The sequence below is a fragment of the Bombus vancouverensis genome, chromosome 9 (assembly GCF_051014615.1).
Source record: "Bombus vancouverensis nearcticus chromosome 9, iyBomVanc1_principal, whole genome shotgun sequence".
Classification (NCBI taxonomy): domain Eukaryota; kingdom Metazoa; phylum Arthropoda; class Insecta; order Hymenoptera; family Apidae; genus Bombus; species Bombus vancouverensis.
In genome coordinates, this window is record NC_134919.1 from 14057978 (window position 1) to 14085204 (window position 27227).

A 27227-nucleotide genomic window follows, 5' to 3' on the forward strand; every position below is an offset into this window, starting at 1 on the left:
ATAAAACTTGAACGACGAAAGTTTTCTCAGTACAATACAATGCAATGCGATAGGATACGATACGGTACGATACGATACGATACGGTATGGTACGATACGATACGATACGATACGATACGATACGGTACAATACGATAAGATGGAAAAATTAGAAGTGGAAGACTGCTCAAGTGGAAGTTAGCTCATATTGCTTTTCCAAAACGATACTGAACGAAAGTGAGTCATAAAAAATTTCAATCATTTCATAGCGTGATTACACTGGTATCGAAGGTAATGACAAATTATAGTGACCACGAATGAAGGATCAATAAAGTGCCTATGTACCAATTGTACATTTCGTCGAAATTGCTACGTGAATGCTGCTACTTGAATCATTCTATTCGTCAATACACCATGACGTACCGACCACAGTGCGCCTTCATAGGTACTAAAAACTCAGTATTTGGGTCAAGAATCGAAGAAATGCTTGCACGTAGGAAAAAAGTCGATATCGACGAAAAAGATATCGAAACGATCGCTAAGTCGCGTACAAAGGAATGAAGAAAACACGACAGAGGGAATAGAATCATCATTTTGGAACGATGGTCTGATAAAGATCCATTTACTATATACTTTTGCTATACAATATGGAGCACCACGTAACGGCAACGTCACGTACCGGTCGGTGGTGGATAGTGTGAACTGTCTCGTTTAAAACGTATGTTTCAATGTTCTGTTGGATATTTAGATAATTGGATATTTCTTCTTTGGCTGTGGGTATCTTGAGGTCGTGATGTATTGTTTCATTGGTAACATACCAAGGTGCATCTATTAAGGATCTTAGACTTTTCGAATGGAAGACGTATTATGATCGTATACTTCATCGTGCCAGTTGTATTTCATTTATTGCATGACTGATTTCACAGACGTGGGAATCCACTTCAGTCAGATGGTCAGCATGTCTCCCCTGCTGCCCACGAACAAGACGGCATGGTTCGCCCTACTGGAGAAGCAATTCGAGGCATCGCAGATTTCGGACGACAACATAAGGTACGTGACGCTAGCCAAATGCCTCAATGATCAACAGCTACAGGACGTCGAAGACCTTAATATATGTTGTCGTCCGAAATCTACGCTGCCTAGAACTGCCTCTCCAGCAGGACGAACCATGCCGTCTTGCTCGTGTGCAGCAGGGGAGACATGCTGACCATCTGATTGGCTAAAGTTCCCTGATTGTTATTTTCCATTGCGAAACGCACTTAAATTCGGTGATTGAAATGTCGATAGCACTATCACAGTCACCTCTTTCACTGTATATCACGTTAAATCACGTCGGATGGTCACCAATTTGAGGCGTATGTGTTGTCCGTGATAATTGTAGCGCTGGCTGTAGATATCGCTGATGGGGTACTGCTGATTTTCTTCCGTTTTTGATGCGTAGAAGAAAAATCGAACTCCGGAGGCCGGGATTTGAACCCGGGTCGCGAACGTTCGTAACCCAAGGCGCTAACCACTGCGCTGCCGTCGTCCGACAGTAGTTAGTGTCGAGTGGTGGTATTTGCTGTTGAGTGCCGCCACAGTACCCCCTTACCAATGATAACGTTCCTTCTATGTGTTGTAAAGCGTCAGCAGTTTTGTTGTCAAACCCGTGCAGATGTTGCGCGAAGTCTTCGTGTGGCGGTGGATACCTGTCGCTACGGTCCGAGGCGTTCCGCGTACGGTCGTAGGCCTATGTTCCATTTTTTTAGTATGATGTGCTGGTGATGATACCCATGAACTTTGCAATGGCCACATCACTCCTGGCTTGGTCGTCGTCTCGTATCCTGTCACCTGCTTTTGCGCGTCGATCGATGGTGAGGTGTCGAGGTTTGCTGAAGATGGAAGGGCCGTTCGTCGTAGCGGTAGGTCCGCATTGTCATAGTCTTAGATTCGCGATGATGGAAGTCTCGGTAGCGCTATCAACGGTCACACCTTTTGCTGTAGAGATCACGTCGGGGTCACCAATTTGAGGTGTATAGGTGTGATAGGTGCGGGAGCCTAGTGCTGGTGTGTGGAAGCCGAGATAGGTTCTGCTGCGGGTGTGCTGCCGTCGTCCAATCGTAGTTAGTGTCGAGTGGTGGTATTTGCTGTTGAGTGCCGCCACATATTATATTTGCATGACAGAGAAAGATGATGACTGTAACTTGATAGACAAATTATGTGGATGTATCGATTTGATTTATTTATGTTAAAAAATTACCTCTTGTACGTGAAATTGTCAGTTCCCTGCCATGTCACAGCTACAAAAACAATCATATTCCACAACCCATGCTCAGTGAATGAATCTGAACTTACTTTTGAGTATCCCATCTGTGAAATTATTTTTGAAAAATCAATACCTATGGCATTGAGAACGATATCACGCGAAATAAGTAAAAAGTAATCGAGCGAAGTTGGTGCACCTCTTACGTTTCGTAACAGGTGGTCATTTTTGGTTAACTAAAATTGTACATTTGCTGATAATCACTTGTCGCAATCAATTAGCTTTTCAGTTCCCTAGTTCATATTATACTTCGTTTATTATTTTTACTAAGTTTCATTTAATGCAATGTAAATATGACATTGGCAATCAAGTTTCTTTTTACTAGCAGAATCGAATAGTAATTCGCTTGTGGATTTTTAACATTTAACCTCAGAATGCATACTTCACACAAAATGATACAGCACTGAGAAAAGTATCTTAGGGGCTTGATAAAAGTGTCTGTCGGTTGTATTTATGCTACATAGATACCTTGCATCTTTTAACTATTTCTTTGCGACAAAATATGTGAGAAAAAGGTTTGTTTTTTTTTTCAAGTAAAGTTTTAAATACAATAGATCGTATGAAACTTTTACTAAAATCTCAGTCTCCTGCAGATGGCCTTTGAAAAAATACCGATAAAATCATATATAGTTATTTATTTGTCCGTTTTTGTAAAAATGCCAACATGTCTTCTACCATACCCCAAACTTGTTACAATTCATAAATTAAGTGGAAAAGAGTGTGAACAGCAAAATCACTGGCAAATAATTCCCATTTCCATAGAATCGCTAATACGTAGAATCAAGGAAGCATTTAGTACGATCATATAATTGATTCGAGCGTCGTAACATTTAAATTGTTCAATCGCATAGTATATACATAATTCGTAAAGTGTATCTTGGTATTAACAAGGTTTACGTGGCATGAAATCATAGCAGAACCCTCCGTAACAACTCGTTGACACACGAAGGGTTCCGACCGACTAAATGAAGAGGTCTGAATCATGAATCGGAGGTGTGGCGAGGAAACATGGCGCGAACAAGCATCCTCTTTCGTTATGACGTGCCAATAAATTCTACGTGGCAAGGGTTGCCGTTCGTTCGTTGCCTTGACATCGACAGCTCGTTACACCGTCAAGACGGTTGGCTTACGGCGTTGTACGTATACATAATTCAGGTATCCCTATGTGCGGTTTCTCCGCCACGAGCAGACGTTTTCAGTCACAGGGGCTTCTCTCTGTGCAACTGCCACCCAAGAAAAGCCAATTTTCTCTTTACGTTTCTGCCTTGTTCATCTTGGGCCTTATCAACCTAACACCCTTATCCTTTTTAATTCTGAAATTGACTTTGTAGACTTTAACGATTATTTTTAGAGGAGCCCTGAGACATCGAACAAATCGCAGCAAAGCGAATGAAACGTCGTCGTTTTCGATCAGGTGCGTTATATGAAATTAAACGAGCGGTAAATGTGCTAAGATCGTTCGTAATCTGTCAAACTCTGATGGGTACGTATCTTCGACGCACGAGCGAAGGAAAGTTAAAAGAAGAAAAAAACCCTTCCACGCGTCAAGGTATGGCAACGAACGAAACGAAATAAAATGAAACGGAGCGAAACGAAATGAAATTAAATGAAACGAAAGGAGAAGAAACGATGTCGAGTGTATGTGGAACATTATAGAATCCCGCATAGTACCAGCCATGGCTAGAACATATCGCCGTTAATATATCGATGGAAATTGCGATCGATAATTCGACTCGTTCGGTACAAATCACGATTCTACGTAAAGCCGCTTTTTTCACGAGAGAAATTGTGAAAGGTTAAATATTACATGGACGATACATCGTGTGCAACGAACCGAATCATAGTGTCTATCCGATTTACGCAAAGCCACGGGCTATGAACCTCCATTACACAGATTTTATTTGTCTTTGCTTTCCGTTAAGTTTATCGCGCAGCGAGGCAATTAAAAAGTCGATCACCGGTCTCCTCTGTTACTATTATGTTGTACTTGCAAGCAGACACAATTATTCGGACGAAAAAATTCAACTGGTTTCTCTATCTACATATTTCAACTCCTGGAAAATTTACATTACGTTTTCGATCATAAAACATCGGAGAAATGATATTGATTCGATATTCTCTACTTTCGCATGGAAAAACTGTAAACGTAAGCGTGCGATTAACTACAAAAAGGAAGATGGATCAATGAAATTCGCCAACAACTGTCCGACAAAGAATATTAATTACCCTAGCGTGATTGCTCCTTAGGGACCTTTACAACCACTTCAATCTTCTTCCTTACTTTATTCGTCCTTTACATTGGAGTTCTTCTCGTAGACGTAACGGCACGTTTCACCAAAAAGGCCACGTACCCCCTCGAACCTTTTTTTTTTTTTGTCTCTACGCTAGCGACGAAAAGAGCGACAAACGCAAGAAAGAAAACTACGTGACCCGCGATGAAAGTGCCACATTTATATTTTCTTCTCTCGAGGATTTCGAGCTTCTGCTTTCTACGCTGACACTAATTTACCCGTTCCTCGTTTCTCTTGCTTCTTTCGAGCTCGCCGTGAAACTCCCTCTTGTATAGCAATGCTGTTCAAAGAAACTGAGTGTTTCGCGTCCTCCCGTCTCTGACATTTTTCAAACCGATCAGGTATTCGATGAAATATAAAATATGATCCAAATCGAAGGAATTATGTCGTCATTAGCGTAACAAATAGCCGTAAATAATTAGAAAAATAGAAAACACGAATGTATCTCTGGTACAAAGCCCAAACTCTGTACAGTCTTGAATTGCTGTACACATCGTTGAAGGAGACGTTGATATAAGCGAGCCATCTTTGAAACTTACTTCTAACTTAAGAAAAGCTTATTTAAATGAAAGCGTGGCAGAGCCACTCTCGACCCATCTCCTCTTCCCTCTATTTATACCCGCAAACACCAACCGGTTGCTTTCATCTCGTAGATTACGCAATTGTATTCAACATAGCTGCAAGGTAAAGCACCGCCTAATTAAGTGGCAAAATTACGAGCTCGTGCGCGAACTTGCTAAACCAACTGGACGCACGTTGTACCGAGCCAGGTTCGATCGCGTGAAATCCGTACACATATTGCCATCACCTCGGAACGGTACGAAGAAAATTCATTTTACCTCTAGCATCGGAAACATCGAATCAATCATGTAGTAATGAACTCTTAATCGGTCGAAAACATCCATCCTGGACGTATCATCCGTATGCGTCTCGACACAGGCTGTCATCAGTATGAAACATTTTAATTACGCTCACCGTTCAAAGGGGCAGCGTACACGCGAACACAACATTACATCACGTTAATGTATGTATCTGTAGAAATAAATATTCATATGCGCGCGGGTCTACGCGAATTACAATCAGATCTCGTATGAAACGCGTAACGCGATTCTCATTGTCAGTTTTATTTTACGATTGTTTCGTTACCGATTTGCATCGAACACGGTTATGAATTCGTTAACCTGCAATTATCTGTACGCAATTGCTACTTCTGTAGATGAATTACAGATGAAACGTCCTAGAATCGATTCGTATTAGAGACACAATCTCCAGCCGTGATCGAAAAGCGGACAAAAAAAGAAGGCGGTCGATGGACGAACGTGGAGAAAACGAAGACGCATTGGCGTTCGATTAACAGTGCCACAGCGCGGCGGGAGGAAAGGGAAAATGATCGGTCGACTAGGTTCGCGATGTGTTTGGTACGTGGGCCGTAGCGAAGCTTGGTCAAAACCTGTACACGTAGACGAGTAGCCAATGCTTCGTCCTTTACCTGGATTATTCGAGATACTCGATACATCGCCGCGAAATCCCGGACACATTTTCCGAACCAACGAGCTTTTGCCATGCTATAGGCTTCAACGATGAATGCGTGTATGGTAGATGTATGAGGATCGCAATCATCGATCGGCGTTAACAACGTACAGGTACTCTTGCCCGCGATAAGGCTTTACGATCCAGGCTACGCATATCGCGGATTAATTAGAAATTTCATTACAACATGTTCGTTCTATTGTTCTACTACAAAAACAGGCACTCATTACACCAAATACGTACACTTCGTTCGGCAATCTGAAAGACTGTTCTTTATTGTTAATTAACTGCCCGTCATCGTTGGAAAAGTCGAAAAGATGGATCGATGTCTCTCTTTTCTCGTTTTACCTATATATGCCTATTTACTCATTTTTCCATTGTAGGCGAACTCGTGGATGACCGCACGATGTACACATGAATGGAAACTATGATGGACGCGTTTCGATTGATCCTCCTGTTGCTAGCATCGTCGCGCTACTTCCTACATCCAATCGGTAAGTGAAGCTTTTGTTTGTACATTCGTCGATTCGAATGTTAAGCCGCACCGGTGTAGTATCGGTGTTGCTCTTTGGTCTGCTCTGGTCTAACTTAGTCACGACAATTCCTACAAGGAGAGGGTAAAAAAAGAGAAAAACGGTGACCATTACTAGCGGTTTCAACCGCGACGATTTTCCGTGTTTCCTTCCCTCTAGTTTCCCAGCGCTGCAACCCGTCTAAAGGAACAGGCCTTAATCACGAAGAAGAGGAACAGAGGAGCAGACTTGCCCTCAAAAGTGGTCGGCTATCTTCATCCAGAGGAAACACTGGCAGCGGTACCGGCGAACTTTCTCAATTAGTGCTCCAGCCCGATCGACCAGGACCTCATTCGTATTCACGATGAACCCGGGTCCACAGATATAGTAGACCGATAGCTTCGTTCTCTTCTACTCCTCCATCTTTCCGCCTCGACACTTTCTCTGTTTTTCTCTTCTTCGTTTTCCTTTACTTTCTCTTACCACGTATCTTTTTCGCTTAACGAAATTTCGAATTTTTAAACAGTCCTTTTCTCCGTGCCCACGTGCAGAATCTACAATTTCGAAACTTTTCACCGAAAAGCCAAAATTCCAAGCTAACGAAGATTATCTCGTCGTTCTGCTAATTGGTCTCGTTCGCTGGCACATTGACAAACGAAATCCGTTAAACCTCCTTCGTGGAGGAGGATTCACTGAGCTTACACTTTTATCGCGCCATTACTCACACCTTTAATGTCTGTGAAAACTTTGATCAGTCTTGTCACGGATTTTTGATGTGCCACCGCTTACAAAGTGTAGCTTGCTTTGGTCGACGGCCGAAAGCAAGCATAAATGATAAAATATGTTTGTTCGACACCTTGAAACGTGTTTAACGAGAAATACGTTTAACGAAGATAAAGATATCGCTTGTGCCGAAACGAAAACGAGTTACTTCATCTCAGAAACGGGCTTATTCTTTGCCGTAATGATGTAGATAAATCTCACGAAATAATTTTGTGAGCACGACGTTAACGTGAAAACTTGTGTTCTTCTTTCGAAACGTGCGTCGTAAAACTAGGTGAAAGATAGGGTCGTGAGCCGTCAACGAATAATAAAGTAACAAAGCTTTTGGAAACACGCGAGAATCACCACGTTCTTGTACCGTCACGCAAACAAGGTAAAGTTTCTTTTCGACTTCGATTCTCATAGTTGGTGAGAAAAACTATATACCGTAAAATGGTCGCGAGCAATTCTACGGTTCGTAAGAAGAAAGAGCAGAGACTGAGGTAAAGTAAGCAACTGTCGGTTCTTTTAACCTGTTCGTACACAAAAAAAAAGCCAGCTGGAACTTTGCCTTAGCACGCTTTATTAAGCAACAAATTACAAAACCAAATTAAAGTACACACACATACTGGCATGAAAGAGAGAAAAAAGGAACGTCGAAACGAAAAACACATAAAAGGAGAGAGAACTCGACGAGCACATCTACCACGTGTTCGTACACTCGATCGACATCATGCTCGCACGCTACACGCTATTCAACTAACTCACTCGACAGTGTTGTCACACTAACATTACTCGGCGGAAACAATAGCACCACATTCAAACACCGTACCGTCACATAACGATAACGTAACCGGTAATCGTGAGCAAATTTAGTTTGCGAGTTCGCGAGACTAAATTACGTTCCTCTTATTGCGTTTCGCATTACTTCACTATCACTCGTCCTATGTACTTTGCTATGTACCATGCAACAAAGAAGGTGCTTGAATCGCAGTTATTTTCGCCGAAGGAAAATTTTCATACGAGAAAAGGCTTGAAAAACGGAGAAAGAAATGTCGTTCCTCCTTGAAGATCTTCTTCGTAACACAGTGGCGAATTTTTTCGTTTCTCGAGGACCAAAAATTTCCTTTAATAAGAAACGACGAATCTACTTAGGAAAGAAAATATTCCTCTGCGCTCTTTACGACCTTATTCAATATGTGCAAGGCTAAAGCTGAAACTAACCACGCCGACGGGTTTGCAAGATCACGTAAAAATTGTACACCAGATAGAAATTTATTCAATCTGCCGATAATAAAGTTTCTCTCTGCTAAAAGTTACGCGACAGATGAACGTTTACGTCGGTTATATTTGAAAGAAGTAGATGATTGAAAAGAATCGAACGACTCTGTGCAAGGAATTCCTTGAGAAAAAATCAACGCTATGAAAAGTAAGCGACTACTCTTCTTTTATTCCTTATCGAAAAAAATAATTTCTTGTTTTTAGCCCCGAGGTCCACAAAAACTTGTTTGCATCGTTATTGGTTATTGGCTACTTTCTAGTACCAAAGCTAGAGATTTTTCCTCTACGTTGCAGAAATGACACAATTTTTCATTATTTTCCTAAGACTCGAGTTTTTAGTCGGCTTCCAACCGATTCTTATATTAGCGACTATAAAAAAAAATAATAGAAAAGATGGAACGTTTCGTTGCTTCAAAAATTTATTTAGAAACGTTTGATCCTCTCCTGAAAGCTGCCGTAAATTTGACGAACGTGGAAATCGATAAATGATCGAACAGATGAAATGAAACGCAAATTCGCGCTATTTGAAGCGAGTCAAAGGGGTCGACCAACAAACGTTCGATACCGGGATGTGGTGAAGAAAAATAGTCGTTTGCAACGTAGTATGTTTACCCGCGTCCATATTTGATCACCGGTTGTTGGTGTCGTTGACCGGTCTCGTAAGCGTCGTGTCTTTCACGAAGTTCATGTAGATCTTTATCCCAAACTTTTTTTTACGCTATATCGAGAAAAACGATTGCTCGTCTCGATTTGTATTGATTCGTATATTAACGCGATCGACGAAAATAAAGAAAACTAAACGGTTTCAACGATAGGTAAAAACACTTTGCAGAAATATATAATTGATCGAACACTTCCATTCCTTCCAACTAAATACCACCGTTAATGTCGTCAGGAATTGTGTTAACTAGTTGACAAGTTTCACTACAATCGTCAACGATGACGTTGACGAGACGTGTCTGCAGGCGTTGTGGCTTCTTGATCCACAAGGTACATACATATGTATATCACACGTTAGCAAGCTGCCTTGCGCAATGCAACCGTCAGAAAGAGCCGTACCTTCACGAATGCAAGACTCGCCATCGCGCCAGTCCCGTCACTTTAAGCTATTCCACCTATTATCAACGTTATTGCGCATGATACGTCGCTACGTGATGTTACGCTACATAATATTTTATTACGAAGATGCAAAGAATCGTAAAATTCAATGAGACGGAACACATCGATCGAGTAGTTGCGATCATAATTTTACGAAGATTTGAGACTGTGCAAAAGAATGAGATCTAAGACGGTCATCTTGAATCCATATTATTCGTCTGCGTGTTTATTCTCTTCGCAATAACTGTAAAGCAAGCCGTATTTTGCGGGATAGCGTAAAGAAATTACCTCGTTCGACCAACCATGCTACGCCGCATGGAATGATTTAAACGGTAGTTTCCTTGATTCTGCGCTGCGTGCTGCAGGAACAAACGTAGCTCGAATTTTGTTCGATATAGAATTTTACATCGTTCTTCCAATCGTCCGATGATATAACGAAATTTCGGAGTCCCACGTTCTACGTTTGATTTGGTTGCGATTCACGAAATATGGAGACAAACTGTTGGACGTTCGCCATTTCAGATTCCTTCTTTCATGCAAGAAAGACTATATCGTAATTCCATCTTCTCGGAGTCAAAAAATCGTCGCTTTAATCAAGAGACAGAGGAGAAGAGTGGTTTGCAGCCCCTTTGCGAACGTTGCAGCTGAGCAGATAAGCCGAGCTAACCCCGAGTTACCAGCTTCCCTCTTTGCCGCTGCAAATTAGCAGGCACGGCCGAGACCGAGAGGAGCGTACAATTTTAAGGCACTCGCTCTAATAGGTAATGCAATTTAAGAAGCTCGTCAACCAGGATGGCAGCGGGATCGTAGGCAGATGGCCAGTGGGAGGGACGACCGAGATCTAGCCTTACACTGGTGTACGTAGAGTGAATCTTAAATTCTGTGGCTACTGCACCGCTTCGTTTCCGTCTGCATACCTGAGTGAATAACTTCGGTAATTACCATCGACCCAGTTGCAACTAACGCTCGAGTCAACGTTTCGAATTGCGTTTGATCGGGAAATTCGAAGCGACAACTTTTGATACCATCTCACGTCAATTACAGCTTTCACCTTGGTGTTCGACCTAACTCGAGCGTCAAGTCTTCGTATATGTTAGCGAAGAAATCTTGTGTACTCGTTCACAAGCCGTTGCATACCTTCTCTAAGCGTCGATCCGCACGGCAAAGGAGTAATTGAACGATAAAGGATAAACGATAGAGAGAAGTTTCTCGTAGAAGATCTCTAGTTTGGCACAGCTTTATGGCTCGTTCGATCAACATCCGGCGCAACGGCTTCCGCGGTCCTCGTGAACGCTGGACGATATTTTCAAGCAATGAAACGTCTTGAGTTTTCGGCTTGGCTCCAAGTCGTTATATGTACATTATTCGATAAGCAGACTTTCAACCCGTGAAAAATACCGTCGAGCTGCGAAGGAGGTCGTGCGCTCAACGTGTAACTTTCGCAGCTATAATACGCTGCAACAGCATCGTTAGTCTTAAACCAGCGAGAAAGAAAAGAAGCTAGTGCGAATCGAGACATTATGATTTGAACAAAACTGTAAAAACGTGAAAAAATAAAGGGAAGATAAAAGTTTAACGACCAGAGTTTCACGTAGAGTGGAAGAAAAAGAGAAATATAGAAAGTTTTCGCTTCGATCTACGCAAAACTTTCTCAATATGACGTTACAAAATGTCGTTCCTTTGAAATTCATTTTCTCGATGAACGTTCGTTAAGCGTTGTTGAGTGTGCCGCTGGACGAGAGAGCGAGGGAAACGCGGCTTCTTTGTATTTGCGCGTCTTTCCATATCGACAAAACGTATCACACCAGTGTCCGTTGAAAAGGTAAAGTAGCTTCGACAAAGTAGTTATTTAGCTTGTAGCTCGTCTCGGAATACGCAAAAGAGAAAACTTCCACAACTATACATATACGTAGATATACCTCTGCACGTATACGATATCGCTATGTTAATTTCCTCTGCCTGTTTTCCAGGCAACCCGGATCGAAATAACCGAGATATACGGTATAGAGTGATTTTCGATATTTCTAGATGGTGCTATACGGAGTGAGAAGCCAACCAACGAGGAAGAAAGGAATAACATCCCTTCTTCGGTACCTGTATCTGTCAAGGATGTCCTGGCGCAGACCGGCGGAAACGCTTTGCTTCCCTGTAGATTCACTAGTCCCGGAATAGTGAGTACACCACATATGTATACAAGCAAATATATGCGTTCTGGATGATGTATACAAGGAAGGTGGCTCGTGTAGGTACAAGTGGAATTGGCCGTGTATGCACAAGCTGCAAGCCGGCCTGTATGCAGGTATTATACATAGGTCGATGAACACCAAGGAAGTATGCGCAACGTACATAAGCATGCATGCCATTGTGTAAAGCGGGCACATCGATAAACAACGATGCTGCGGATTACACGCACGCTACACGAGACATTGCGCGTTCCGTGGAAACGTGCGACGCCTCGCGGTACCCGCTTACCAAAATATCGTACGCGTCTCCTTTCGTTTTGAACACCTTCGAATACCTCTTGCAACGAACCTACTACTACAAAAGGTATTAGCTAGCTTCGCGAAAGCACGAATAATGTTCGCTGTGGTGTGGCCAAAAGACTTTCCCAGGGAAACTTTCAAACGCCGTTTGTTCGCGCCCTAAACATTTCACTCGTATAGAATTCGAAGTCGCGCGTAAACTCCGCCACCGAGTTTCACCGGTGAACATCAATTATTTATCGAAACACTGTGTAAAGCGACGAGCACGCTATTTTAAATTCGGTGCATTTCAGCACCGTAAACCCAATGCACGCGTACTCCTCTCGTTACACCGTCTTTCTCACGAGGTATGCTCGTTAATAAATGATCGGAGCAGCGTGCTGCCGTATGCAAGCCTCGGGCTGAGGTCACTCACTCACTCACTCGCTATAGTAAAGAGCGGAAAACGGGAAACGGGAAACGTCTCTCGAAGAGGAGGACAAAACCTGCTCGTTTGACGCAACGGGCAGAGCTGGCTGCTCGTTGCGCGACCGAGCAACGCCGAAAGACCGGCAAACAGCCGGATGGAAAAGAGAACGTCCAACAGGATAGAAACCTGTCCCCTTCCACCTTGTAATTCTGCCGGTTTTAATGTTGCAAGGATCGACGCGCCAAGAACTACAGTTTCCTACCTATGCCCAGCTACGCTCCCTTGATTCGTACGCACTCACACGCGGACAAGTTAGCCACGAAAATTTGTATTTCCCGCGAGTACCTACAACGAGAGCGTGATTAAAATTCATGTTGCATTATTCACGGTATAGATGCACGGCATCGCTCTACTGTGAAGTAATTTTCTTCTCGCTATAAAGAAATGCTTCATCAGCTCTTTGAGAAACTAGCTTTCAACAGAGGCAGCACTTTGAATAGCAACGTGTAACTTTCCTCCTTCCTTTCAAATTACGTACCAAACAATAGCCATTCGTCTATTTCCGCGTTTTTACATTTCCGAACCTATGTACAATACATGTGTTCGAAAAAAAAAAAAAAATACAGAAATATCTATAAATAAGTCGATGACAAGTTGAAAATGTTCAATGTTTTCATAATGCTTTCCTTCGCGCTTGAGAACACACTATGATTATCAGTGTTGGACTATTTCATTTCCGAGAGAAAATGTACCAGAAAATCGCATTTCCTTTGTCCTTTTAAGCTACCGGATGTCACGACTAAGCTTCGACCGTGTCGCGCGTGGACCATTACTATTTAGGAAAGACGGACAGGATTGATTCTCTGTTGTACGAGTAACGGAAGAGAATTCCTAAACTCACCAACGATATATTATCCTGAATACCGAGCTAGGAAATCGATACTCATTCCTAGCAAGTATTTGTTCTCCTTTTTCGATACGATTCTCGATTCCTCGTGGATAGCCGAGACACGCTCGAACGGGAATGGGACAAGCGACGAGAATGATCTAAAAGATAATAGATAGATAAGTGAATAGATAGAAAAGAAACGTACTAAATCCGCTTTTGACATAAGTTCTTATAAAGGTACGAGAGCAAAGACACAGACGTCAAAGAAACGGTATTACCTTTGGCATCGCGAGAAAGAAATATTGTTTTGGACATTTCTTAAAAAGTACCCTGTCGTGTTCGAATCCGGTCTGCACGAATCCAAGCTGTTGTAACTGGAAATGTATAGCGCGTGTTCGCCTACAAAAGGACACCTAACGTTGGCCAAAGATCGATTCGCACTCGACTAGAATTTCAATTCCAATCGCCAAGGAATGTCGTCGAATGCGAATACCGATGCGACACAAACAGCTAAAGAAACGCGATCGGGCGTGTCGCGCGCAGTGCGGTGGGTGCTACTGTGATTACGATTCAAAAACAAGATGTTACGAAATACTAAGTAATAAATAGATTTAACTTTTAACCTACTGTACGATGGTATTCGAAATTTGCGATAAAGATAAAATCGTTGGGTCCCTTTTGATTCGGAAAGACAATAATGAAAATCGCTTGCAAAATAATAGCAATTAGTAGGTTGGTTTAAATTAAAAATTATTTTATTCGTCGACTAATCGATGATACGATGTAAAATACTTTGGTTCGGGTATCGATACAGTCACATAAAAAGAACACTGTTGTTTGTGGTATCGACACGACTACTTACGCAGTGCGCGATAAGAAACATTAGTATATTCAACTACTGCGCCAAGTATAAATTCCACGATAACCGGGAGCAATATGAATATTTAGGAAATCAGTACACGTGCGTTCGAAATCGAGAAGGAAATCCCACCGGGAGTCAGCAAGTTCTCCAATTTTCCGGTTCGAATATCGAATTGTCTCTGGAATGCTGTAGGAAGTTCGTCTTAGTAGTAGTGGCCACCGCATATTCCTTAAATTTTTTTTCTCCTCCGCACGCTAATCGATCGAGGGAGCAATTGGTAGATTTCTTCTGCGATTTCGCTAACGAAAAATCACCTGGGCAAGTATAATTTTCAATCGACTTGCGAGCGATAGACGATCAATTTAGGGGAGAGGAGGAAATATTAACGGGCATGGATTTGAATAATTACCAAGAAATTTATGAATTCCGCTCGACTGTGCGACGAACGATCGTTCGTTCAACGTGCTTCGTAATTATCTTTAATGGACGATAATTTTAGGTTGACGCGATGGGTGGGTCATTTCGAAATTTTTATCGCGTCATCTACCCGCGTATCGCGATTGAAGCTTACTTGTGACGGATATGAATTCTAACAACGATCTCGAATTGTAAAAAACAAACCGTTTTTACCATTTTCTCTTTTCACTTCAAAAAACAGACTTGTCGTAATATTTTTCGTAACACTAATCAACGTTAAAATGCAAATTAACGGAAACAAGATCGACCAACACACGGCCCTTGTATGATTCGATCACGGAAATAACGTCGGCGCGTTGATGGAAAGCGACGAATATATCCCGTTTGTCTTGTTATCCCGTGCTCGATACATGTGTACATGGTTTGATACGCAAATTAACGGATGATTCGAATATCAGCCTAATGTGCATAATTATTTCCTGAACAACAGCTCGTTATCCACGTTTCCAAATACGATGGATCGACACATACCGCGTATTTAACCTGCGTGTTATCGAGTCGACTTAAGAGGATTTCGTGTTAAAGAAGAAGAAAGAACAAACAATGAAAAGATACAATCGAATTTTTCGAAAAATGTCGGCAATATCGTTGTCATCGAAGCATCCCGATAGAATTGTAAAGCATTTAAGTTCGATGAGAATATCGCGTATCGTGAAAATCCTGATTACGTGTATCGGGGAAAGAGGAAAAACGAGAGAAGAAGACAAGAACGATAGCTTCTACTTTCTCCAACCGATTCGAGACCGTACCAGATGGCGGCAATATGGTGGCGCACGGAATAGCACGGCTACCGATTTTCTCATAAACCGGCAAACTTTTGTACGAGTTTTTCGAGGAAAGAAGAAAACAGATGCCGCTTCGTAAGGACCAAGCTGTCAAGGAAAAAGTTCGTAGGTTAAAAGTCCATTAAAAACGCAACTGTCTGGAGAAAGAGCGAAAAATTGCACTCGCCTTCGAAGTATCAAGCGTTGCAAAGACTTTTAATGAACAAAGGTAATGAAAGAACGACGAGCGTCCCTTTCGAGTATCGGCGACAAAAATTTTGTTTGTACAACTTTCGTTTTTACGTGTATTCTATCGACATTGTGCCAGACAAAATGAACCTTTCATTGTCTCGGTTTCTTGTTTTCTTTATGCCGTTGTTTCCTCTTGTTTCATCGAAGAAAGCTCATTGAGAGAAATTACGTACACCTAGGTACGTTATGCATCATAAATACAAAGAAATAAATGTATAATTAATTTGTTCCATTGCGATATAAATATTCGTTTACGAAGAAAAGGCGAACCGACAAAACGAATAGAAACACGGGAGAATATATAGATAGAAAATGCTGTATCGAATGTACACAATGCAATTAGGCGAAAGTCTATTTTTGTGGATTGTTTAACAATAAGCAATGCATTCGTATGTGTCGATTTTAACATCGTGTAGGTATTAAGCGAAAAACGACTTGTTTGCCTCAGTGATTTCTTTTCTTATCTCGTATCTCAAGAAAAGCAACGTCTGTCCAAATAATCACTAAAATTGACGTATCAAAGAACATAAGTTACGGACGATCGTCACGACGGAATATTGCGAGAAATCATAAACTGGAAAAGCGGCAATCGATACGTCAACGAGTAAGCTGCTACCCAGCAGAAGCCCGATCCTTTCTTCAATCTTTTATTCATAACGCACAGGCGTCAAGCTACTTCATCTCTTGATACCCTTCTTTTTTCTTCCACGCTTCCAACTACGTATTTCCAAGCTTGTGTTTTTCTGCTCGGACGTGTTACTTTGCATGCACGAAGACCGGGCGTGAAGATCGGCTAGCGTCCCTTATGCGGCATGACACGAATATCCTACATTTTATTCCATATAAACAGGCAGGTAAATTCCAGTAAATCTACTCGGTGCGAGATTAAACTACATACAATGAATAAGAAATCACGTAAAAATGCGTCTCACCTAAATTGTCCGTGCTATGCGCTCCACGTGTAATTCGTAAGAGGAATCTCAATATTTTTAATAATTTCTGAAATAACAAATCTTTTGATTTTAGTTAAAAGTTCCATTCGGTTTTCGCCAGTTGCAATAGGCAAATTATGGATGCTGTCGATCATCTACATGCCTGCAATTGTAATTGCCTGCGATAAACGCATAAGTAATAGATGCATGTCCCGTATTAATTGCGTACAAATTATACTGTGCATAATCAGAGCTACTGATTCGTTCGACGAATAGGAAGAATTTATCACAAGTAGACGCTATCATGATGACCAGTAGTAAAGTTAATTCGTGGTTTTTGAAAAACTGAAATGCACTTGCAAGTTTCAACATCTTTGACCGCAAATCTTCGCTCACGTTTTAAGCATCTCGTTCCCAACAACTCTTAGAATTCCTTAAATCGCCGTTAAATTCTATGATCGTACAGGTTTACGAGACTTCTCGACTTTTACGATTTACGTAATACTTACGCGTGCTCGCCGCTTTACAACCCGGTTAATATGATACTTCGTATTAGTTAATTGCTATAGCCTAGACACGCTGGTTAATAATGTTCATGAGAAACGGGCAGCGTTCAGTTTATGTTTGGTGTACAAATATATCCTAAGGCTTTGCGACTGCTACGTTTCCTTTGTAACTAAAAGCAGCTACAACAGGAACTCTTGGCAAGCAGGTGGGTATTCATTTTAGTAGCAATAAACTTTCTCGAAACTCGAAAGCTGCTATATGTGTCTCATAAGATGAAATAGAATAGCGTCGTTCGGAACGGACGATACAATTACAAAACGATCCGCACGCTATCCTACATAAACGGAGCTTTCGATTCATCTCATACGACTATTTCATTGTGTTGTAGGATCTTCTCTTTTTTAAAATCGTCGCAACGTAAGATGAATCGAGGATTTTGGTAAAGCAAGTAAACCGAGACGACAGCCGAAATTCAATAAATTTATCGCGATCACGAGACGTTCTTCCGAGGGGGACATTAATTAAACGACGCTGCCCGGCCCGGAGATGTTATCATACTACTGCGTCCACACGTGTGGAGAAAAGCCTGATTAATGGAACTTGGCTGACCGGAAAAATGATCGTTTCCTTTCTTTTTCTTTTTTCTTTTATCGCCAGCGTAAAACGAAGATTTGATTAAAACTGCGTTTCATATTTTATTGTCATACAGTCTATCTTTATCGACTGATCGAGAACCGATTACAATTATTATAAAGACGAGTACAAATGTAATCGAACAATGAATTTTTTCCAGAAATTTCTATGACAATTTTTGAGGAGCAAACTGTAGAATCATGGGACTAACGAGGAACGTAAAGACCAGACCATCGCAGAAGTTCGTTATTCGACTGATTTATGCTCGAGTGTTCTTGTCGATCTTCACAGATTCGCATTAGAAAATCGTGAAATCTAGTTGCTGTGAACGTCGAGCATACTCGACGTAGGACAATTAAGGCACAAAACTGGCCAGCCTCTTCGCTGTCGGTTTACGTTGACTACGCAGTCAATTACGAGCTTCAGTAACTTCGAGAATTATCAGAAACCAATTTTGCTAAAATTCAATGGGAATTTGTCCGACTAACAGAATCCGCAACTCTATCGGCGAAACTATACGACTCTATCGTTCGAATTAACTCATCGTAATTACAATAACCCGTAAGGTCGTCGATTGGGCTTGCTTCGATCGTTGAATTACTCCAATAAGAGATGACACCTTAGCACGATAGCGTCTGTCGAACACATCGAGTGGAATATAAATGAATGTGAGATTGAAAATGCGCGACTTGGTGTACCGCAAATTGTATCGTTGGAATGAAATATTACGCTATTTTCTTACATTCGTCTACCATCCACTAGATTATTGTCAAGGAAATTTCATACCCGACGTGCAATGCTCTCTCGGCGATATCTTCCTTTTTTATTTCACGTATTCCGCGACCTATTAAAAAATTCTCCACGGTATAACGAAATCGTAAAAGGGGTCGAATTTATACGTTCGTGGCGTCTTAGCAAATGACTTGACAAAAACACGATAAAATAAGAATTCGAAACCATGGTCAGTGGCGTATATCCTATTGTTAACCGTGATTCAGTCTCCGCTGAAAAAGATAGAATGTTACAGCGTACTGCAACTGTAACTGTTGAGGTGCATCGATCGGTGATTCTGTTTGATACTGTAATTTAAGACATCGCTATATCCTAAAGGCCATTGTATATTTCCGTAATATTCTTAGCACAGTTGCCGTTTGTGTGGAAGAACGACGTTCGTGCATTTTCTAAATCGTCTTTGCTATCAACGCAAGAATAACGGCTGTCACCAGACGAAAATAGCATTACGGATGGATAAGCTGGATGACGATGTTTCGTACTCACTGAGAAGAGGAAAGGATTTCTTATTAAAGCTACTTTTCTTCATTTTTGATGTGCCATTAATATCACAAAAGGAGCAGTCCCCTGAAATGAGTACTGTTATTTGTTAGCTGGAAAATGCAAAAGATCGAAAGCCCCATTAAAGATACAAAACTTCTTTTAACCGTTTGGAATCGTAAAAGAGTTAAACGCAGCACGATTGTTTATCTCCAACTTCCGAATATTTTTAACAAATATGCAAGTTATACAATGTGCTGTAAAATTTATTTATTTATGCAAGTTATAAAATTGCACTTGCGAATTCGCAACTTGCGCATAATCGATTTGCATATTCGATTTGCATATTCGAAATTCAGGTGACTGGAAAATTTCTCATTTCAGGTAACTTGGATCAGGAGAAAAGACAGGCAATTATTGACGCTGGGTACAGACACTCATGTCATCGACACGCGATTCATGGTTATTTCAAACAGCCCAGACTGGACTCTGCTGATTAAAAACGTCCAACGCGAAGATGCTGGACTTTACGAGTGTCAGGTGGTAATTTAATATATAACGATATTTAAACGAATCGAAACAATTCGAAGCGTGTTTTATCGAGACAGATTCAAACGGAGCCGGTCCAACAACGATTCATTCGTCTAAGCATCACGGAGGCGTACTCCATGATTCCCGGAGGACCAGACCTTCACGTCAAACAAGGATCTAGTCTTCGACTGGAATGTCAGCTGATAGCATCGACGGAGGCACCGAGTTTCATCTTTTGGTATCGCGAAGGTCGCATGATCAACTACGACGATGAACCAGGGGTTAAAGTGGAGGCTACGAAAAACGGTTCGATTCTCGTGGTTGACAAAGTGAAACTTTCTCATGGTGCTAATTACACTTGTTGGCCTAGCAATGCCAGGCCAGCATATATCATGATACACGTAATCGAAGGTTGGTTATCTATATTTTTTTCATTTCTCCATATTTCGTTTCTTTTCCTTTCGCGAATACAGGACTTATGTACCTATACATACGCATGTAAGTCGTTTGCAAAATCTTTCGTTTCAAAATTACTCCTCCTTCGGCTCGTTTAATTTTACTACGTTTAATTTTCGTCATAACTTATTCGCTTACTGTTTATTCTAGTCGAACAAGTGTTATTTTCTCATTCTTCCATTTCTGTTTATAGAAGAGGAAAAACCAGCAGCTATGCATGGCGGTGATCGGCGAAACGCTACATCGAAAGCGTCCATCAATGTCATGTTGATTTTTCTGACTTTCCTCGGTATACGCACCTCGAATCGACTTCATCCGCGGCAAACCTGTGTCACGTGACTAGCCTACCGTATCAACTTTGTCACCGAATTGATGCCTGCTGCGGAATTCCAAATAATTTCGATGCCATTTTCGTATATCTCTTCTTACTTTACACTTTACAACGTTACTCGTGCTTGACTTACATACATTTAACGTCGTCGGTAATTTGCTGAGCACGTGCAACGAAACTTGCTAATTTCATCTGACGCTCTCTAACATCCTAAAATGTTAACTTAAAATAACAATAACGCGATGCAGCAAATTCATCGTAAAATTTTGAAACAATACGAGCAAGTGCGCCGTCACTTGGCAAGATTTCCACTTGCATCGGTTAATCTACGGTTTAACTATAGTACAATACTCGAGACCGCTATGTCGACGGTTAAATTTTCGAAATTCGATATTCTTAAATCTCCGTTCCAATAAATGTTGAATGTTAAATGCGTAACGCATCTGCAACGCTGAGTATAAGATGCAACAATTTTCGTGAAATGTGTGACCAGACATAAACTCAAGCAATATTAAATCAAGTATTATATTCATTTGAATCACATCCTTTAAATATTTTTATCGTCATAAACGTACAAAGAATGATCTTCACCTCGACGCATTTACCATTTCTCTTTTCCTAAAACGAGCATGGACTTCTGTCCGAGTTTCTACTCGTACGCATGAAATAATAAACCATCGAGTCGAAAGAAATAGCTATCCTTCTTTTTTTTTTTTTTTTTTTTAGCTGCCTGCAAACAAACGAAGTTCGCCAGAAATTTCAGTAATGAAGAAAAAAACACGCGAAACGTTTTATCGATGTGAAATATGAATCCACAGATACAGGTATCGCATTTAACGCTCGTTTTCATTTCGCCGTATGTCGTGTGTTTTCTATCGTAATTAATGGTGAATAAAAATGAAAGCTATTTCGCGAATTGTCGTCGAATGGAAAAGTTCACATTCATTCGTGAAAGAGTCAATGTAATATGGTAGCGACACTCTGATAAACAGTTGAAAAGACATTTGCGAGTTCAGATAAATTTAATCCATTAAAAGTGTCGTGCAGTGTCGCTTTATACTGTTTGCCACTTGAACGCGCACAAAAGTGAACTTAATAAATTCTAAGGGCAAAGCCACGCTTTCACGTTTCACCAACAGTTTCGTGAATTAACAACGTTTAAACGAGCCAAATCACATACAGCTACGAATGTTCATCATGGTCTCAAATTCTTTTTAATGCTCTTTACGCTCGTGAATTCACAACGATTTTATCTTTTTTTCGAATAAACACGATCACACTGCGAAACCGCGTGAATAGTTCAATCTCGTTGCGTGTATAAAATTCCAATGAAACAGAAAGACATTTAAAGTTATTTAATACACGGTCAAACGAGGATTTCCTTGTCTTATTGTTGCCAATTTTATAGTCTGACACGATCTTCTTTAGAAAAGTATCGTTTGTCGGATGCTTCGTCGAAGGAAAAAGAGAAATCTATCCTATAGACATAGTCTAATACTCGTTATTATTTCCTGGTAACATTCGAAATAATCACTTGATGTATTAATATGTGATCAATGTACATACGCGTGTATGCCAACTACAATATCTACTCTAAATCGTGCACACACATGAGCCTGTGTATCAAGAACATTTTTCGCAAAATACAAGAATATTGCCATATCTTTTTACAGAGAACGAAGCATTACGCGTGTTTTATCGGATAGCAATGCCATGTACATTTTTATTCGCTGTTGTATGCTGAATGATTTATCAATGACTTCTCGTTGGAACGTTCAAGTTTTCCATTAGCTCCTTATATATAGGGTTATGGAACACGTTAATATCGTTTCCATGAGCGAAAACTTATTAATTAACGTTCATATACTTGATTCGTTTAACGATAGTAGATGATTTTAACATGGACGTTTGAGACTCTTTTTCGTCGACTTACCAGAGACATATGAATTGTAAAAGTAGACTCGCAAAATAAAACAAGACGTCAGATTTTCATCTCCACGATATTATAACATACAAAATAAATTGGACATTTTGATTCAATCGAGAAATGATTATTTTACGAAAGAAACGCACCTTTACCGATGGAGGTAAATTCAAACATAAATCGCTTTAATATCGTCACGAATTCCCCTTATCACTGTGATTCTATCTGCAGGAATTTTGCATCCAAGCCGTGGAATGTAATAATCCTCGTTGCACCCAGGGTAACGTATAGCAAAGATGTATGTATCTTCCGTCGAGAACACACTTAATCGGATATTACGAAGTAAGTACTTGCAAAATGTTTAATGGGGAAATTACCACCAATGAAAATATTAATCCTTCGAGACTGCCGATAGAAATTCGTACGTAACGTGGTTAGAGTTTCATTGTAACGATCCTTGCAACGATTATCTTCGTCGATCGCCAAATTGTCGAACATCGTGAAGCAAAGGTAAGTACTATGGCTTGGTACGTGTACAAAATTTGAAATTTCCAACGATCCGTTAGTCACGTTTCGAACATCTAATCGATTTGTGACTTTACCGAGCGAACGCCAATAACCGCAGCTGATTCCGTATAATATTAATCAAAACTCAACAGAGAATATGTACTCATATTATGTAATTTGGTAGTATTACGCAAGATATATAGAATGAATACGCATCACCAAATTGCACTATGAATGAACTCCGAGCAATAATATATTTCGAATATGTCAAACTTGTCCAAAATATATCGAACGAATATGTATATGAACTCTCCGTTAGATTTTATTAAATTACGCTGCACTGACAAGAAATTTATTTCAATTCTAGGAAATGATATTCCTTTTATTTCTCGTTCTATGCTACCTTGAACTTCTTATATACAGGGTGGTTGGTAACTGGTGGTACAAGCGAAAAGGGGGTGATTCTACGCGAAAAAAGAAGTCGAAAATATAGAATAAAAATTTTTCGTTCGAGGCTTTGTTTTCGAGAAAATCGACTTTGAATTTTCGCTCGGTACGCCTGCACTTTATCGCGTCTCGTTATAACGGATCTCACTGTAGATCGTTGTCTCGATGGAAAAATTAAAAAAAAAAAAAATTTTTTATTCTATATTTTCGACTTCTTTTTTCGCGTAGAATCCCCCCCCCCTTTCCGCTTGTACCACCAGTTACCAACCACCCTGTATATCTTATTGCTAAATTAAAGGTATCGGTTAGAACGTGTAAATTCACAACTGGAATAAAACAGACGAAATTTTCTGTATTTTTTCTTTCCAAGTTTTATACAGTGGAAAACTACCAAGTATTTTCATGATAATCAATATTTTCACTCGAATAAACCAAGAAACTGCGTCTGATCTTCATTTTGATCTGCACATGTTTTCGTGCGAAAAAAAGTTACAAAAAGGTCAATATAGATGTTGGTCTCTCAATAGAGAAGATTCCTTTTCCTCTTCTATTTTCTACTGAGTCTTCTCATAATAGCATATTTGGCTTCCAAACTTCATTTCTAGTTTTCTTTATAGAAGAAAAGACAGAAAGAGTTTCCAGAATAACTTTAAATACACGTACAGAAAGAAACACGATCAGTTAACGCTTAGCTGCTGGTACGTTCGGTTACGTAGCATAGAAGTTTGAAGAACGGAAACGAAAAAACGGTGACGTTGAAGCATATTTTCTACCATGAAAAATACTGAAAGCGTAAGTAAAGTGAATGAATCTTGTACAGTTATTTTCTTCGTTGTCAGATTTCCAAGTTACTCGAATGGATCTTTTCATTTCACCAATTTCTTTGAAGATGAAAAATTACCTTTGATATAGTACGGAAAGAAAATGTGAAAATACATTTGTTTTACTTCAATTGCATCGTAATATCAATTCGGTTGCGATACATCTAAACAGCAAGATGCTACGAAAAGACGTATTTATGACTTTGTTGGCTGCAGTTATTTGAACCGCAGAGTTTTAATTGAAACTACTATACGAATATAGTATAATGAAACGTACACGATCAAGCTAATTGAAAAGCCACACGATGACAAAATAGTTCGAAGCAACAAACCGTAATAAACGAACGCACGAGATTCGGGTTTTGCACTTGGCACAAGTGCACTTACAATGAAAACTAGATGAAATGTGGTGTTGCTATGAAGCAAATCTGCCACCGCCGTGCTTAATCCATTCTGCTTTCCATCGATCTCCTCTCCTCCCTTTTACATCGTCCATGACAATCGTGACCAAAACCAATTATATAACAAAAAAGAAAAAGAAAGTACGATGCTAGATAAGCATAAAAACATGCTTAGTTGAAAATTTCCTCTGCTTTTGTAATATCCGAGTGGTCAAATTGATAGCTGTAAAAAAAAAGTAGATCCTATTAAAACCGTATCTATTAAGATAAAAGCAACCGACTTCGATAAATTAACGTTTTTCTCAAGATTTGATAAGAAACTCTAGAATTAATTACTGAAATGGAAGTATTTGAAAGTGTTGACGAAATATTGGTACGATAGGTCGATAGATGAAAATAAACTAATCGGTGAGCGACCTTTGGCAACGCTAGCATTGAATAAAGATACAAGAGAGAAGATACGGCTACGTACACGTTGGTACTCGAAGAGTAAGGGTCGTGAATATCGGTTTCCAATATAACGCCCGGGATGCCTATATTCGTAGGAGTTAATTCAAAATATCGTGAATAGTGTAGCATCTTGCAAGATTGGACATTCCATTCTATACATATACTTCAAGGGCATACGCCTAATCCATACGTCGCAGTGTTACGTTACCACCCGGTTGCCACAGTCGTCACCACAAATCCGTAAGATCCGTATAATCCTGCAAAAGCGAATGATAACGGCATCGCTACTATGTAAACCACCGATTGAATTCTGGATTATCGACAATTCGCAACACCTATCTTCCCGGCTTTTAACGTAATGCCAACCTTAAATAAAGATACGCACGATTACAAAAAAAAACAAATTGAAACTTAGAGCGAGGAGAATATACTTCTATCGACATCTGACATACTGAATCGACATACTAAATCATGTACATTCATATACTTTTATCGTTACAACTTTGTGAAGTCTCAAATATCAAAACCTTCCTATATCAATTACCAGCAAAATAAATATCTTAAAAACAGGAAAAAGTAAATTTCTACAGTAACCGACTGATAATCACTCATATCATTACATATGATGAAACACGCGAATCCAAGTTAGCTATCATAAATAAGCGATTCACTATAACGGTTGTAACTGATCAATGTGCACTAATAATATAATATTTCAATACGGTTAAAGGTGAATATAAAACATATGGCACGAGCCACACGTAACGACAACGTCACGATCAACGACCGATCGATAACGGATAAAATGTTGTAATTTGCAACAGGCGAAAAATTGTCGTCCAGTATCGATCAATTATTTAATTAGTGAAATTTTTGGTCTAAATGATTAATAATGTAAAAAAATATTTATTCAAATCCTGTCTTTACATGTATCATAAATAAAATAATTAATATTTATTCGGTCTGTGCATCCAACGTGTGCCCAACCTTCACATTCGTCATTTTTGGAACATTGAAAACAACAACAGTCTGTCTTTGGACCATTTTATTTTTAAGAAGTAATTCCGGGCAATCACTTTTCTTCTAACTGTTTTGGAATTTCAGACCTTTCTGCGGCTAAACTTTGGAGAAAGATTACATAAATATCTCTTAATTAAATTTCAGTTCCCAACAGATTGAACTTAAAAAGATCAAAAATATTCTGCCTAAGCTGGTCGATGGCGGATTGGATGGTAATGGACGACAGTTGGATGGCCGCAACAGGATAACAAATTATTAATTAATAACTAAATTTTTTATACCACAATTAAGTAAAGAAGTATTGAGAAATAATTGAATAGTAATTTGAAAATTTTCTACCAAATCTAAACGTGCAAAATTAGGATGATTACATCGATAACTTAACTCAAATTAGACTAGACAAAACTTGATAAAATTAGATCGATAAGTTTCTCTTGAATTTTCATCTTACTATTTAGAAATACCTACTTTACCATCGCATTCTAAGTTTTTAATATGCCGTGAGTAAAACAATGACACACATCAAAAGTATGAAGCTGCTCCAAAAGATGTTATTTCGGAACAGTAATATCGGTCAGACATCGCGCGACAAAAATGTATTATTTTCTAGGTATTATGGACATATGACACATAGAATAGAAGAGAATCTATAAAACTATAGACGAATCAAATAAAAATAATAGGAGAGATCTCATAAAATTATGAAACAAAAAGAAATTAAAAACAAGGGCTTTCCCATCTTACTTCGTACAATCACGAACTGTGAAAATTTATTTTTACCGAAGTTCCAAACTTTCAATAAGAGGTGATTAAGACAATAAAAGTTAAAATAAATAAAAACTCAGACGTTGCAAAATACTGACAGCTAATAAACTGGGGAACACAAAATCGCAACCTTACCAGTGACACAAGTTTTGACAAGATTTTACTTATTCTACCTTATCCATAGAACGTGGAGTTTCATAACTGATCATCGGAAAGAACTTGGTCGCTCCGATGATACCAACCGATATCTTACAATTTAATAAAGCTAACTACAATCGCGAGCCAATCAGCTCGTATTATTTCTTACATAATTAATAATTGTATTACGTACTGTAATGC

General features: G+C 39.8%; 1 protein-coding gene across 1 annotated transcript in view; it reads left to right on the forward strand.

The window, feature by feature from the left end:
- LOC117154907 (opioid-binding protein/cell adhesion molecule) overlaps nucleotides 1-22612 on the forward strand; it is a 36463-nt gene extending 13851 nt beyond the window's left edge. Inside the window, exons 3-7 of the mRNA XM_033330323.2 lie at nucleotides 6486-6596; nucleotides 11784-11926; nucleotides 19620-19775; nucleotides 19844-20177; nucleotides 20416-22612. Of these exons, the coding sequence (XP_033186214.1) occupies nucleotides 6521-6596; nucleotides 11784-11926; nucleotides 19620-19775; nucleotides 19844-20177; nucleotides 20416-20561 (855 nt within the window). The 5' untranslated portion in view covers nucleotides 6486-6520 and the 3' untranslated portion in view covers nucleotides 20562-22612. The remainder of the gene's footprint in view (nucleotides 1-6485; nucleotides 6597-11783; nucleotides 11927-19619; nucleotides 19776-19843; nucleotides 20178-20415) is intronic.
- The last annotated feature ends 4615 nt before the right edge of the window (nucleotides 22613-27227 follow it).